Genomic DNA, 13,750 nt, shown 5'->3' on the forward strand with positions numbered 1-13,750 from the left:
AGGGTTGATAGTGTGAGGCATATTTTACAGTTGTATAAATATTTAAAACTGTTTTCCAGCTTATAAAAGAAGTAAATTAGGTTGTTTTTTAAAAACTGCACAATGAAATTAACCTGCCCACCTTAACTTGTTGGGGAACCTGGCCTACTCGTCCCAGCCTTCTCTCCTAGAAGGGAATCGCTGAGAAAGAAGTGTGATGAAGGTCTCCAACTTGGAAAACAAAGCTGGTTTACATTTCAGAGAACTTCAGAGGGGATGATTAGCATCACGGATACTGCCACAGGTGGTCTGTTTCCAGATGGCCTGTCTGCCTAACTGTTTCGAGGGGCCTGACCAGCTAGACACAATAGCTTTTTGTCAAAAACCCCTTTGAACTTGGTGAAGGGTAGACCTGTGACTCCATTATATACATGAGCCTCGAAGAAAACAGTGCAACATCTTGCCTGTGTTCTCAATTCTGAGCTGTTGGTCCTAGCCGTTAGAATGCCACCAAGCCTGCCCTTTGGCCAGAGTGCTGTGGATGATTTGTAGGTGGTCTTTCTTGTTCGGTTTTCTAAGGCTTCTTTTGTCACCCATTGCTGTTCTTGTCCTTTCCAGAATTTTTGTTCTTTTCCTCTTACTTGCATTTTAGCTATTGCCCCCTTGCTTCTGTCTCCTTCACTTCTTGCCTCCAGTTAAACAGACTTCTGAGACAACAGCAGTGATGTTTCTATATTTATTAACACAAAGGTTGAAAAGAATGTTAATGACTGAATTTCTTTCTTTCCTTCCCCCTGAGTATTTTTTTTTTAATATCCTGCCCAAGGATATGCCAGTAAGAGTTAATAGCTGCTGTATAAAGCTGGTACCATGGAGTGGTGGAAAGAGCACACAGCCAAGAGTTAGGCATTTTGAGTCTAGCCCCAGGGATAACTAACTCACTGGGTGTCTTTGGGCAAATCACTTGACTTCTCTGGGCCTTAGTTCCCACATCACTCAGGTAAAAGACTTTGTTATGCAAGGTTCTTTGAATTTAGTATTCTAGAAAAAAAGTCTTATCTGCTTCTTCTGTCATATGATGCTCCATTGTGAATACATTCTCTTGATTCTTCTCTGTTCCTGAAAAAAATTAATTTTGTTTTTGTTCTTAGACTGCAGAATGAAAAATGGATGAATGTCAAAGTGGGAGACATCATTAAATTAGAAAATAACCAATTTATTGCTGTGAGTATTTAGTATTGTTTAAGAAATTTGTCTCAGCTTAAAATAGCATATGTACTAAAATATTTACATTTGCAAATTTAATAAATCTGTGCTAATTTAGCATAATTAAGGAGGGAATACCAGGATGTATTATTAAAAAGTCTCAATTATAAAATATTTGAAAGACATATTGATTAATTACTTTCAATAAGCTGATAACTCAGATAAGGCTGAGTGATTATCACCTTGTTATTTCCTTTGGGAAATTAATAGATAAAAAATATTTAAAATCAGGCTGTCAATTGTTTGATGTAAATAAGAGCTTTTAAAATGCTCCAGAGTACTTTAAAAATAGTTTGTTCTCACATAGTTTGAATATTATCCCCCCAGTAACGGAATTAATACTGTTGATGGGCAGTATCATAGAAGAAAAGATTCGCTATAGAAAGAGAAAATGGATCTTCTTTCCTGAATAATCACGATTGGAAAATGTTGATTGAATGTTCTTAATAAATGCTATTTATGAGGTTTTACTTTGTATATCAAATGCACTATAATTTATATTCTCAAGCTGCCTGTGTTACAGTTTCCTTAATAAAATTCAGGGGGTCAGTTAAAACTAAAATATATGTGACTAACTATAGTTTGTATTAAATGCAAGGCTATAAAAGCTATCCAGATCAGAGATTAAAAATTATAACTATTGTAGTCTTTATGTCAAATATATATTAGATTACTCATGAAAATTTTTGTGTTTATGCCATTTTATTTATCAAGCTGTGTTCTTCATTAAATTTGAGACATTTTCCCACAGCATAAAACAAATGGTCCCAAGATCTATTTACAAGAACAACTCAGTTAAGACTCTTAAACATTCACTTTCAGAAACAGTCTTCTTTCATTAATGTATCATCTGTGTATACTGATTCTCTGGAACAACCCATGCTAAGGTGACTAGTCAGTGGATAGGCCATTCAAAAAGAGTGCACAGTTTAAATAGAGAAGTGCTTATTTCTCTGACAACCTCAAGTCTCTAGAAAATAGCCGAGAGCCAAAAATAAGCAAAAAGGTGTTGGTGCAGCCAAAACGGAGGTCTCAGAGCCCACCAATGTAACCTGGGTTCCTTAGACCTAGGGCAGTCTGCCAGGTTTTCAAAACCTATTTACTTTTTTTGGACACAATTTAAAGTAGCATGTCCAGCTTATTTTCCAGCTCATTAAATACTAGGAGCGGGCCTCCCTGGTGGCGCAGTGGTTGAGAGTCCGCCTGCCGATGCAGGGGATACGGGTTCGTGCCCCGGTCTGGGGGGATCCCATGTGCCGCGGAGCGGCTGGGCCCGTGAGCCATGGCCGCTGGGCCTGTGCGTCCGGAGCCTGTGCTCCGCAACGGGAGAGGCCGCGGCGGTGAGAGGCCCGCGTACTGCAAAAAAAAAAAAAAAAAAAAAAAAAAAAAAATACTAGGAGCAGTACACTGAGGGTAGCATCTGTTAGAAGAACATACCCTGTGGGAAAGATTGAGGCTTAGTGTAAAATACAGTGTAAGGATACTGGGTGGGGAATTGGATGAGAACTGAGTCTTTGCTCCATTCCTTCAGTGATAGCACTTTATCTTCTTTGCCTTTCGTTTGTTTCTTCACGTGTCAAATCAAGGTGCAAGAGCACTATATGATCTCAGAGATCCCTTCCAGCCCGTAGTTGCTGTGATTCTCTGTCTGAGCTGAGACTAGACTACAAGATTCTTACAAGCAAAGAGCACATTGATTTGCCTGATCCGTTACATCTAGTGCCATGTGGGATCATAGGGGGCAGTCAGTAAATGTTGGCTGAATGAATTAATGTCAATATTTTCTAAGAAAGAAGACAGAAAAATAAAAAGAAAAGTGGTTATAAATTTCCAAAATTCAGGGTGTTCTGGATCCATGAGGTACTAATATGCCCTAATTAAGAAAAGATCACATATATTCAGGGTTCTTTGCTTAAGAAGAAAGGGCTCCATATAACTCATTTTGGTTCTACTTTCAATTAAGATAATTACAATGAAAAAGTTTTGGTGCTTCTTAGTGGATAATCTTAACTTTTTTTTTTTAATGGGCATATATAGAATTCTAGGATGTGTGCATTCAAAAAAAAATTTTTGGAAATTACTTTATGCCAGGCATGGTGCTAGATATAGTGGAATTAGGAAAAATTAAAGTATCCCAAACACTTAACTATTATTTTGTTTGGAATTATATTTCAGGGGAAATGCTAGGTAATTTCTGCTTAAGGTATTCAGTAAAAATAATGTTTTAAGAGCCCTGTGGATATACTCTAACAGGGGTAAATATTGGGCTGAACTCACTTGTTCACTGATAATATACTATGTTCATTTATCAGATTCTTTGAGGTGAATCCCATAAAGGCAGGAGTCAAATTTGTGTCTCAAATCTCTTAACTCCAGGGATCTCATGGACAGCATATCTGTGCTCCAACTTGCCCTCTAGCCTTAATATTCTAATTTGCACTTCCCTTGGTCTTTGTTTTTAATTTAGTTGTATTTTCTGCGTTATAGAAAATAACACATGCTTGCTTGTTATTGCAAACCTTTCTGTGGAATGAAGCATGGAAGTCAAGTGTAAGTGCAAGCATCACATGGAAGGAAACCAGTTCCATGCATGCATCATTATCATTGATTTAAAATGAATCCCACATTTAGATGAGTTTCCATGAAGTCAGTGATTCACGTGTCCCAGCACTGTCCAATAGAAATTTCTGCAATGAAGAAAATGTTCTATATTTGTGCGTCCAAATATAGAACAGCCAGTAGCACCTTGTGGATACTGAGCACTGGAAATGTGGCTAGAACAACTGAATGTTAAATTCTATTTAATTTTAATTAATTAAGATTTAAATAGCCACGTGTGACTTGTGGCTACCTTACTGGACAGTGCAGATGTAGCCTTTTTATTGTGGCTACATGATGGGGTAGAAATGCTTACTCCCTACTCTTTCCTAGTTCGTCCTTCTTGTTTTCACTTGGAGGGGCAGCCCCAAAATAACACTAAGCGTCTTGCACCCCCTTGCTTGTTCCCCTCTCCCAGGAGTGACTTCTCCGATTTTTGACTGCTGGGGCAGTGAGTGGTGTGCATGACCTGGCACCTCCTTCCTTCCCTTTCTCTTTGGGCTCTGTCTGTGTACAGAGAGTACATTCTGCCCTGTTCGTTCGAAGTACCAATTTTACAGGAGTAAATCCCCATGGTGGGGGTAGCAGGAGGGTCCAGGTAGTTTCGAGCTTCCAAAGAGCTTCAACTATGACTAGATGAGTCTAACAGGGGTGAAGTGTTAGCAAGCCCACTGGGCCCACAGACCTAAAGCCTGGTCTCCAATAGCTTGATCAGTGACAAAGATGATACTTTTATCTCCATTGATCTCTGTCTGACTCATACAATTATAGCTTGTTGGTTTAATCTTTGGATAAGTGAGGAAGGGATTCCTTCAAACGCCAAAACACCACAGTGCCTCTTGATGAGGTCACTTTGTTCAAAATTTATCCATGTGCAGCTGCGCGGCACCTATGAAACTGTTTTCGAGGACAAATAAATGTTTCTGTGGGTGAACTGCTGTAATCACTTAGGAGTGCTAATATAACTTCCTATTCCCTGGCATCAGTTGGCAGGGGCTGTCAGAGAGCTTACATTTGGGGAGCAACAATCACAGGTCTCTAAAAGAGACTCACTTCGGAGTTACTGCACAGAGGTACATCTTGGGAAACCAGATCATGAAGATCATGATAATAATAGCTCGCCTTTATTGACTATGTGCCACATGACAGACAATATTACAAGCTCTTTATATAACTTAACTCATTTAATCCTCACATTATCCCAATGGCGGCAGGTTATGTACTATTATTGTTTCCATTTTACAGATGAGAAAATGGAGGCACAGTGCCATCAGATAGCTTGTCAATAGGAGAGCCAGGAGTTTTAACCCCTCCCTTTACCATACGCTGCTCCTGCCTCCACTGGAAAAGTTGGTCCTGATTACCTTGCGACTGGGCTTCCAGAATCAGGGCCTCTAGGCTTGGATGATGGAGGTGAAGTGGCCAGAGAATGTTGCACCCAATTCTGACGCATAACCTCTAGCTGTCCAAACTTAGAACTTCTAACTGGATTTATGTCACCATATCAGTACATTTTAAGGAAGGAAAAAGGAGCTTGCCTGAGATGACCAGTTAGCTGGCATGTTCAGAAGTTACTCACCTTTGTTTTCCTAGTAAGGAAAACTGCCCCTTACCTTTTTAAAAAAAACTCTAAAACACTTTTGAGCTGAATTTCCAGAGCTCCTATTTTTACTTCGGGACCAAGAAAAAAAAAAAAAACAACGTAGAGCATAATTCAGTTATCACAATGAGATTGACTTGCATTAGAAGAATTAAGTAAACTGTGTGAGAAAAACACACTGCAGAGTTCTTGATACTGCCAGAGCCTGGACCCTGGGAGCCAGGCCTACCTTCCTCCTTTACTTGACAGCAGTGCTCTTGTCTTGTTTGGCTTTTCTCATCTGGTGGTAGAAATAAACCTCTTACTGGACATGAGCATATTTGAACATCACATGAATTTAATTGTTTAGCTTATTTGAAAAACAGTCCACCCTCCATCCCCTCCACAGAAAGGCCTTCATGTTTTAGGTGTTTACAACAGTAAATTTTTGCTTTAAAACAAAGACATTCTTCTGTTACAGAACTGAAAATTTCACCGTAAGAAATGAAAGGGCTAGTTTAACCTAAACTCCAGTGCTGACCATGGGCAGGCTTTGGCTTTCTCTTGACCCATCATCAGGGCATTTTCTCCAGTCTTTTTCAGCACTGTTTTTGGACATCCTTCGGGGAGGCCATTTTGTGGTTGAATTGCCTTTTTTAGTTATTTTAAGTTTTATAGCTTCAAATCAGAGTTAGTTGTTTTACTCTAATTGCTGAAATAAATCTTCCTTTTTAAAAAATATGTGAGACATTCAACATTCATTTGCTGGATCTGAAATTTAAATTTTAAATGAAAACATTAACTATAATCTTACCCATTTTTATGACTTCATTCTGACTTGTCCACATCAACATATTTTTCCATAAGTATACTCATACTGCATGAGCCATTTTGTATTCTTATTTTTGCACTGTAAAAGAATAAAAGAAAAGATAATTTTGTAGATGATAAAGAAAATAAAGAAGAATTCCACATGTGAGAATGGCTTAAAAAAAATGAAGGGAGATCCAAATATGGTGTTCCAATTAATTCTGCAAATTTATCTTTCTATCACATCATGAATCGAATCCCAATATTCTTTTACCATTGTAGTTTTGGTTTTTGAACACCAACAAAGTGAAATGCTGTCTGTTTTTCATAGTTGTAATTCCAGTGATTTTGTAGCCAGCCAGTGGAAAGAGCATACATTTTGGGATCAGAGTTCTGAGTTCTAGCTTTGCCCTTAACCTCCATGTGGCCATGAGTATGGCCTTATATTGCTTGGAGTCTGGGGATCCTCTATTAGATGTGATAAAACTTTCACCATGACTTTGTAAAGGGTATGGGCATTACATGGGTTAATTTAGCTCATCTAGTGCTTGTGAGGCCAGAAATTGCCTTCCCAGGTTTCTTATACACACAATGGGAACAATATTATCCCCTAATGGGGTTGTTGAGAGAATAAAGTGACGCAATTATGTGAGAGTGTTTTGTAAACCCTTAAAGAATTCTACAGCTTTCAGGTGTTATAATCGAAGTTTTGCTTCATTTGTTCTTTAATTCAACAAACATTAATCATGCCTAGTAAATCTAGGAGTCCAGTGTCATTGGCGCCTAGAACTCAAAGATGTTCAAGGTTTTCAAGGCTCCTCTGGCTGGTATATTTGTTTCAGTTTTCCGTGAAGCCCCTGCTTGGGCTTTTTGTTACCTGTGGAAGGTGGGAGAAGAAATATTGTGTTGAAAAACATTCCTTAATTTTTGGGAGACATAGCTGAGCCTTTCCTGGAAGGACATGGGGAAAAGGCACCAATAATTGACAGCAGAAAGTACAAATGGGGGTCTAAGGAAGATGGGTATGGTTGGAATTAACTGCTGCCTGGTCCCCCTGTGAGTTCCAATAATCACACCTTCCCTTCCCTGTGCTGCATTCCTGCTAACACCTCTGCCCGCGGAGACCTGCCCTCCATTCCACCCAGAATATTCCATTAGGCCCTTCCTCAACTACCAACCCGACGTACTCCCTTTTTCGTTTGCATTCCTTCCACAGCACTTTGTTAATAAGACACTTAGAACCCTTGTCATATTCTGCCTTTACTAAACTATAAAATCCTTGAAGGTAAGAAGTTTTTATTTAATTAGTACTCCTGGCAGTAAATGCCTTAGATTGCCTAGATTCACATCCTGGTGCCCTACTTACTATATGGCCACAAACAAGTTACTGAACCTCTCTCAGTCTCACTTTGCTTATCTATAAAGTGGAGATAACAAGACCTACATTTAGGATTTTTTTGAGTTAAATAAAATATTGCATGTAAGGCTATTGGCATAGTGCCAGACACATAGTAAGTCCTCACCAAATTTTGGCTACTGGTATTATAAACACCTACAGCTCAAACACCAGTTTCTGGATCGACTAGGAATTGGGTCCCTGAGAGATACCAAAGGGATCAGTTTAAGGAGGACTGACCTGAGGCTCACAGAGTCATGGGGTTTGTTGGGCCCTAATACCACCCATGTGTTGCTCCACTCCCTTCCCAGAACCTCTGACCAAATGGCTGCCCAGGACTAACAGGGCTGTTACTACAGCTCTCTTGCCCTTCCTTTCCAGAATGACTACTGGGTGCACGTGGAAATAGGACGGCATGATGATGAGTGAGCTGGTCACTTATTCCACTGGATGCCACGATGGTCCTGCCCCTTCACACTTCCTCCTCAACTAATGAATTTAAAAAAACTTGAAGAGAGAAGTTAGCAAAAGGAAAGACCAAGGCTCAGCAGTAGGGCAGGGAGAACAGAGGAAGAATGAGGGGAGGCAGGACAGAGATCAGGGAGTGGGAAAACAGGAGGAAGGTTCAGAGGACATAGAGAAAGGTGACAATGGAGGTGACAGGAGGAGGCGGGGAAGGTAGAAGACAGGAAGGTAGAAGTCCCAGGTTCCCAGGGGGTAGAGAGAACAGGAAGAGTTAGCCCAGAACCCGTGGGGTTTACAGTTCTCAGTTTATGCCTCTAGGAAGTTGAGTCACTGCTTAGGAAAGAATCTGGTCAGAAGGTGGCAGTGGTGACTCAGTCACATGTTCTGAGCCAACTGTGGCCAACAATTCCTCCCTTTGTTTATCAAAAGTATGTCTTAAGGCAGCTGAGCTCAAAATTAAACTGTAACAAGAAAAAAGTAATGGTTCTTACTAGGCAGAGTTTTGAAGAAAAGCAACTCTAGGTACAAATGGGTATCTTTCTCTAAACTTCACAACTATTTCAATCACAGATGATAGAATTAGGGAATTGTGGATTTTTTTGGAAATGATCCTGTTAAACTTGGGGTGGAGAACCATAGGCCAAAGAGCATGAAGCTCTACTGCTATTGTGCTTTGTGCCTTTATTCATTGAAATTTAAATGTGAGAAGTAAAATCAAGGTAAATTTTCATAACATTTTTTCACTTTAAATGCAAGATGGGTAATTTTTGGCTCAAGAGTGGCATACATTCTTCACATGTTCTCTTCAGAGCGGGTTTGCTCAGGTCACGTTGTGAGAAGTCAGAAAATAAATAACTTCTGCCTTGACAGGCGTCTCTGGCTTTTTCATCCAGAGTTGAGGCGGAGCCTTGATAGTGCAAACCCATTTATTCAGTTAGGGGTTGTCACTGAGTTGTTTTTTAGTTCTGTTTTATTACAACTTAGACAAAACTATACCCCCTCCCCGCCACATGCACCTACACCACACCTATTTTCGAGTTGAAAATTTAAAAGCTTGAGACAATGAAATGAGTGGATTGATTCTAAATTTAACCTCCAAGGTTTGAGAATAGGACAATTCAAATATTTAAAAAGCAAAGGTAAGAAACGTTTACAGTTTTGGAATGCCAGTTGTACATTTAGACAGAGCTAAAAAATTGTTAGGCTAATATGTCAAAATAAATTGCTAGGATTTTAGTCAGTTCGTTTTAGACATGTAAAACCTTCAGAATTTCATAAAAACCCTCATTTAAAAATCAATTTTGAAATTTCAAATACACAATTTCCCAATGTAGAAAGCTACCAGAATTCTAAAACTGAATTGTGATGGGTCATTCCCAAAACACAAATGGATGGCCAAATAGAATAATTTATCTCTGTGAAAGACCAGCTTCCCACCTCTGAATGTTTTCTGTTTACCATGTTTTCTATACTATCCTGCCCTCTTGCTTATAGCCCCTGCTTTTCTTCTCTTTCCCTTTTCTTACATGCCAACATCTTTTTCTTTTCTCTTGTTTATGTTTTAATCTTGTTTTTCCTTTAATCCTTTTCTCTTTTAAAAATTTCCTTGCCTCTCTTATTTTTTCTATTGTTTTCAGTTTCCTCCATCCTACTTTACTTTTGTCTTTCCCCATCTTCTTTTCCTGCCTCCGCTCTTAACTGATAACCACGGAATTAAAGTATGTGCATATAAGTATTTCCAGTTATCTTATTTATTGGGGAAAGTTTTGTATTTCCCATTAGTAATTATCAAAGAAAGAAAATAGAATTTTATATATTTCTATGAGATATATACATTTTATATAGAAATATATAAAAATGTAAACATTTCTATTAAAAAAATAAAGTGGCTATTAATTTATATGCTATCTCTCCCCTTGCTTATGTTCTGATGGTCAAGGGCGTGCAAACCAGGAACAAGGAAGTAGAGGGTGGGTTTGATTCAGGGCATGTGGTAGAGAGGTGGAACAGAACTTCACCTCTCACTTTTTTCCTAAGGCTCTGATGGCTCATTAGTAGTGGAGGGATGATACAATGTAGAAGGCTTTCAATCAGTCTTCCCTTTTCAAGTATTCTTTATCCTGGTTTTTCAAAATAGGCTGATCTGCTTCTCCTATCAAGTAGTGAGCCACATGGCCTCTGTTATATTGAAACTGCTGAGCTTGATGGGTAAGTTATTAAGGTCAAAATAATTATTTAGATTGGTTTTCAATTTATTTAAGAGTAATAGCTTTAAACAGCCGCATAGCACAGGGAGATCAGTTTGGTCCTTTGTGACCACCTAGAGGGGTGGGATAGGGAGGGTGGGAGGGAGGGATATGCAAGAGGGAAGAGATGTGGGGATATATGTATATGTATAACTGATTCACTTTGTTATAAAGCAGAAACTAACACACCATTGTAAAGCAGTTATACTCCAATAAAGATTTTTTTTTAAAAAAAGAGTAATAGCTTTAGAAACAGGACCTAACTTAAACCTTATTCTTAGATGTGGTATATGTATACAATGGAATATTACTCAGCCATAAAAAAGAATGAAATAATGCCATTTGTAGCAACATGGATGAACCTAGAGATTATCATACTAAGTGAAGTAAGTCAGACAGAGAAAGACAAGTACCATAAGATATCGCTTATACATGGAATCTAAAAAAAAATGATACAAAGGAACTTATTTCAAAACATAGACTCACAGACATAGAAAACAAATTTATGGTTACCAAAGGGAAGGGGGGCGGGATAAATTAGGGATTTGAGATTAACGGATACACACTACTATATATAAAATAGATAAACAAACAACAAGGACCTACTTTATAACACAGGGAACTATATTCAATATCTTGTAATAACCTATAATGGAAAAGAATCTGAAAAAGAATATATATATATATATATATATATATATATATATATATATATATAACTGAAGAACTTTTCTGTACACCTGAAATATTGTAAATCAACTCTACTTCAATAAAAAAAAATTCTAAAACGGCCCTAATGCTTCATTTTATTTTCTTGGAAGAAATAAGACTCTAAATTGCAAAGTCCATTTGCTAATTACTTTGCAGATCTTGTGAAACCTCTGTTTTTCTCTTGAATTTATTTCTTTCAGAAACAGCGAGCTAAACATATATACGTAAATAGCTTTACACAGGGACTTTTCACTGAGATTCCCTGGAAGGGTTTTCTGTTTGTTTGTTTGTTTGTTTGTTTTTAATTTCAAGTGATTGTCTAAGGAAAATGAGAGGAGTGACAATCAAGATCCGTTGAAGAAAGAGGACTGATGTTACTTTAGAAGGCAACTTTTAGAACTGGGTCAAATGAAGATGTAGAGAGATAAGAGAGAAATGGAATAGGATGCAGTTTTGACATTGATGCTAATTTGGAATTTAGTTATAGACTGTATAGTAATTCTGTTTCAGTGGATTCAGTTTGTCTGACATCAAAATATTTATTGAATGCTTACATTTTAAAGATACTGTATGTGTGCTTTAGATGAATTTCATCATTTAATCCTAACTTAGGTACTATATAAGCCCTGTTGTACAGGTGAGAAAATGAAGGCTTAGAGAGATGAAAGAATTTGTCCCAAACTTCTAGAGAGTGAAGCCAGGACTCAAACCTGGCAGCTGACAAAAGAGCCCATGGTTTTAACCACTGCCTTCTAAATAAATGCTGTATTGAGCTATCCAAATAGAGTTCAGTCTGTGTGATCTTACCTTTGGTCTGGGCAGAAGCTAAAATAGTGCTAAGAGGGAAATTTATAGCAACACATGTATACACTTGAAAAGAGAAAAAGCCTCCAATCAATGATATAATCTTCCATCTCATGAACCTAGAAAATAACAAAATAAACTCAAATCAAGCAGAAGGGAGGAGATAAAGAGTGGAAACCAATGTATTTGAAAATAGAAAAACAATAGAGAAAAGTCAATGAAACAAAGAGCTAGTTCTTTGAAAACATTAATAAAATAAACAAACTTTTAAGAAGACAGGGAAAGAAAAAAAGAGAGAAGACCCAAGTTAACAATATCATGAATGAACCAGGGGATATTATGACAGATCCTGAAGTCATCAAAAGGGTATGGAAATACTACAAACCACTCTATACACATTAATTTAACAAAGTAGATAAAATGGACCACTTCATTGGAAAACAAACTATCAGAACCCATCCAATATGAAATGGATAATTTGAATAGCCCTGTAACTATTAAGGAAACTGAATTCAAATGTAAAATATAAAACTATAAAATCTTTAGAGAAAAACAGTAGAAAATCTTCAAGATTTAGGGCTAGTCAAAGAGTTCTTAGATTTGATCCCAAAAACATAATACATAAAAGGAAAATTTGACAAACTGGAATTCATCAAATTAAAAATTTTTTCTGTGTAAAAGACCCTGTTAAGAGGGTGAAAAAATAAGCTACAGACTAGGAGAAAATATTTGCAACCTATCTACCTGACAAAGAACTTGTATCTTGAATATATTAAAAATCCTCAAAACCCCACAGTAAAAAAACTAAACAATCCAGTTAGAAAATTGGCAAATGACATGAAGGGACATTTCACTAAAGATGACATACAGATGGCAAATAAGCACACGAAAAGATGTTCAACAACATTAGCCATTAGGGATATTAAAATTAAAACCACAATGACATATCACTTCTCACCTATCAGAATAGCTAAAAGAAAAAATAGAACTCTAAATGCTGGCAAGGATGTTGGGAAACAGGGTCACTCACACATTGCTGATGGGAATGTAAAATGCTACAATCACTCTGGAAAACAGTTTGGCAGTTTCTTAAAAAACTAAGCATATAACTACCATATCACCCAGCAGTTTCATTCCCAGGCATTTATCCCAGAGGAATGACATATGTTTACATAAAAACTTATATACAAATGTTTGGGGCAGCTTTATTTGTAATATCCAAACACTAGAAACAACTTATATGTTCTTCAACAGGTGAGTGGTTGAACAAACTGTGGTATATCCATATCATGCAATATTACTGAGCAGTAAAAAGGAATGAACTATTGATACATGCCACAACCTGGATGAATCTTCACAGAATCATTTTGAGTGGACAAAAGCCAATCCCAAAGGGTCACATACTGTATTATTTCATTTATATAACATCACTATAAAATTAGAGTAGTGGACAACAGATTAGGGATTGCTGGGAGTTAAAGATGGGTTTCAGGAGGCAGGGAAGTGAGTGTGTCCATAAAGGGAGACTGAAGGAACCCTTGTGGTGATTGAAATGTTCTGGATCTTGACTGTCAATGTCAGTATCCTGCTCATGATATTGTGATACAGTTTTGCGAGATGGTACCAGAGGGGAAATTGAGTAAAGGGTACAAAAGATCTTTCTGTATTGTTCCTTATGCTGAAAATCATTTTGAAGTTTATCAAGATATTGAGGCAGATTAAGGAAGAGTATGGCATGACACTGAAGGTAGTAATCAGGAGTTTTGGAAAAGAAATTTTTTTTATCAGTAAGGTCTATGTGTGATTATTCTTCCCCTTTAGCTTCTACATCTGCAGGTGGAAGTGAGCTGGTAGAGAGAATCCTGAGGAAGTAACTTAACATGATGATGAACTTTG

General features: G+C 37.6%; 1 protein-coding gene across 5 annotated transcripts in view; it reads left to right on the top strand.

Annotated features, from left to right (window-relative positions):
- Positions 1 to 13,750, top strand: part of ATP8B4 (ATPase phospholipid transporting 8B4 (putative)) — a 257,802-nt gene that overhangs the window by 121,067 nt on the left and 122,985 nt on the right. For all 5 annotated transcript variants that reach the window (XM_082616903.1, XM_082616904.1, XM_082616906.1 and 2 more), the window contains 2 exons: positions 1,131 to 1,203; positions 10,231 to 10,301. In XM_082616903.1, coding sequence (XP_082473029.1) covers positions 1,131 to 1,203; positions 10,231 to 10,301 — 144 coding nt within the window. The remainder of the gene's footprint in view (positions 1 to 1,130; positions 1,204 to 10,230; positions 10,302 to 13,750) is intronic.

The sequence above is a fragment of the Mesoplodon mirus genome, assembly GCF_964341445.2.
Source record: "Mesoplodon mirus genome assembly, chromosome: 4".
In the NCBI taxonomy this organism is placed as follows: domain Eukaryota; kingdom Metazoa; phylum Chordata; class Mammalia; order Artiodactyla; family Ziphiidae; genus Mesoplodon; species Mesoplodon mirus.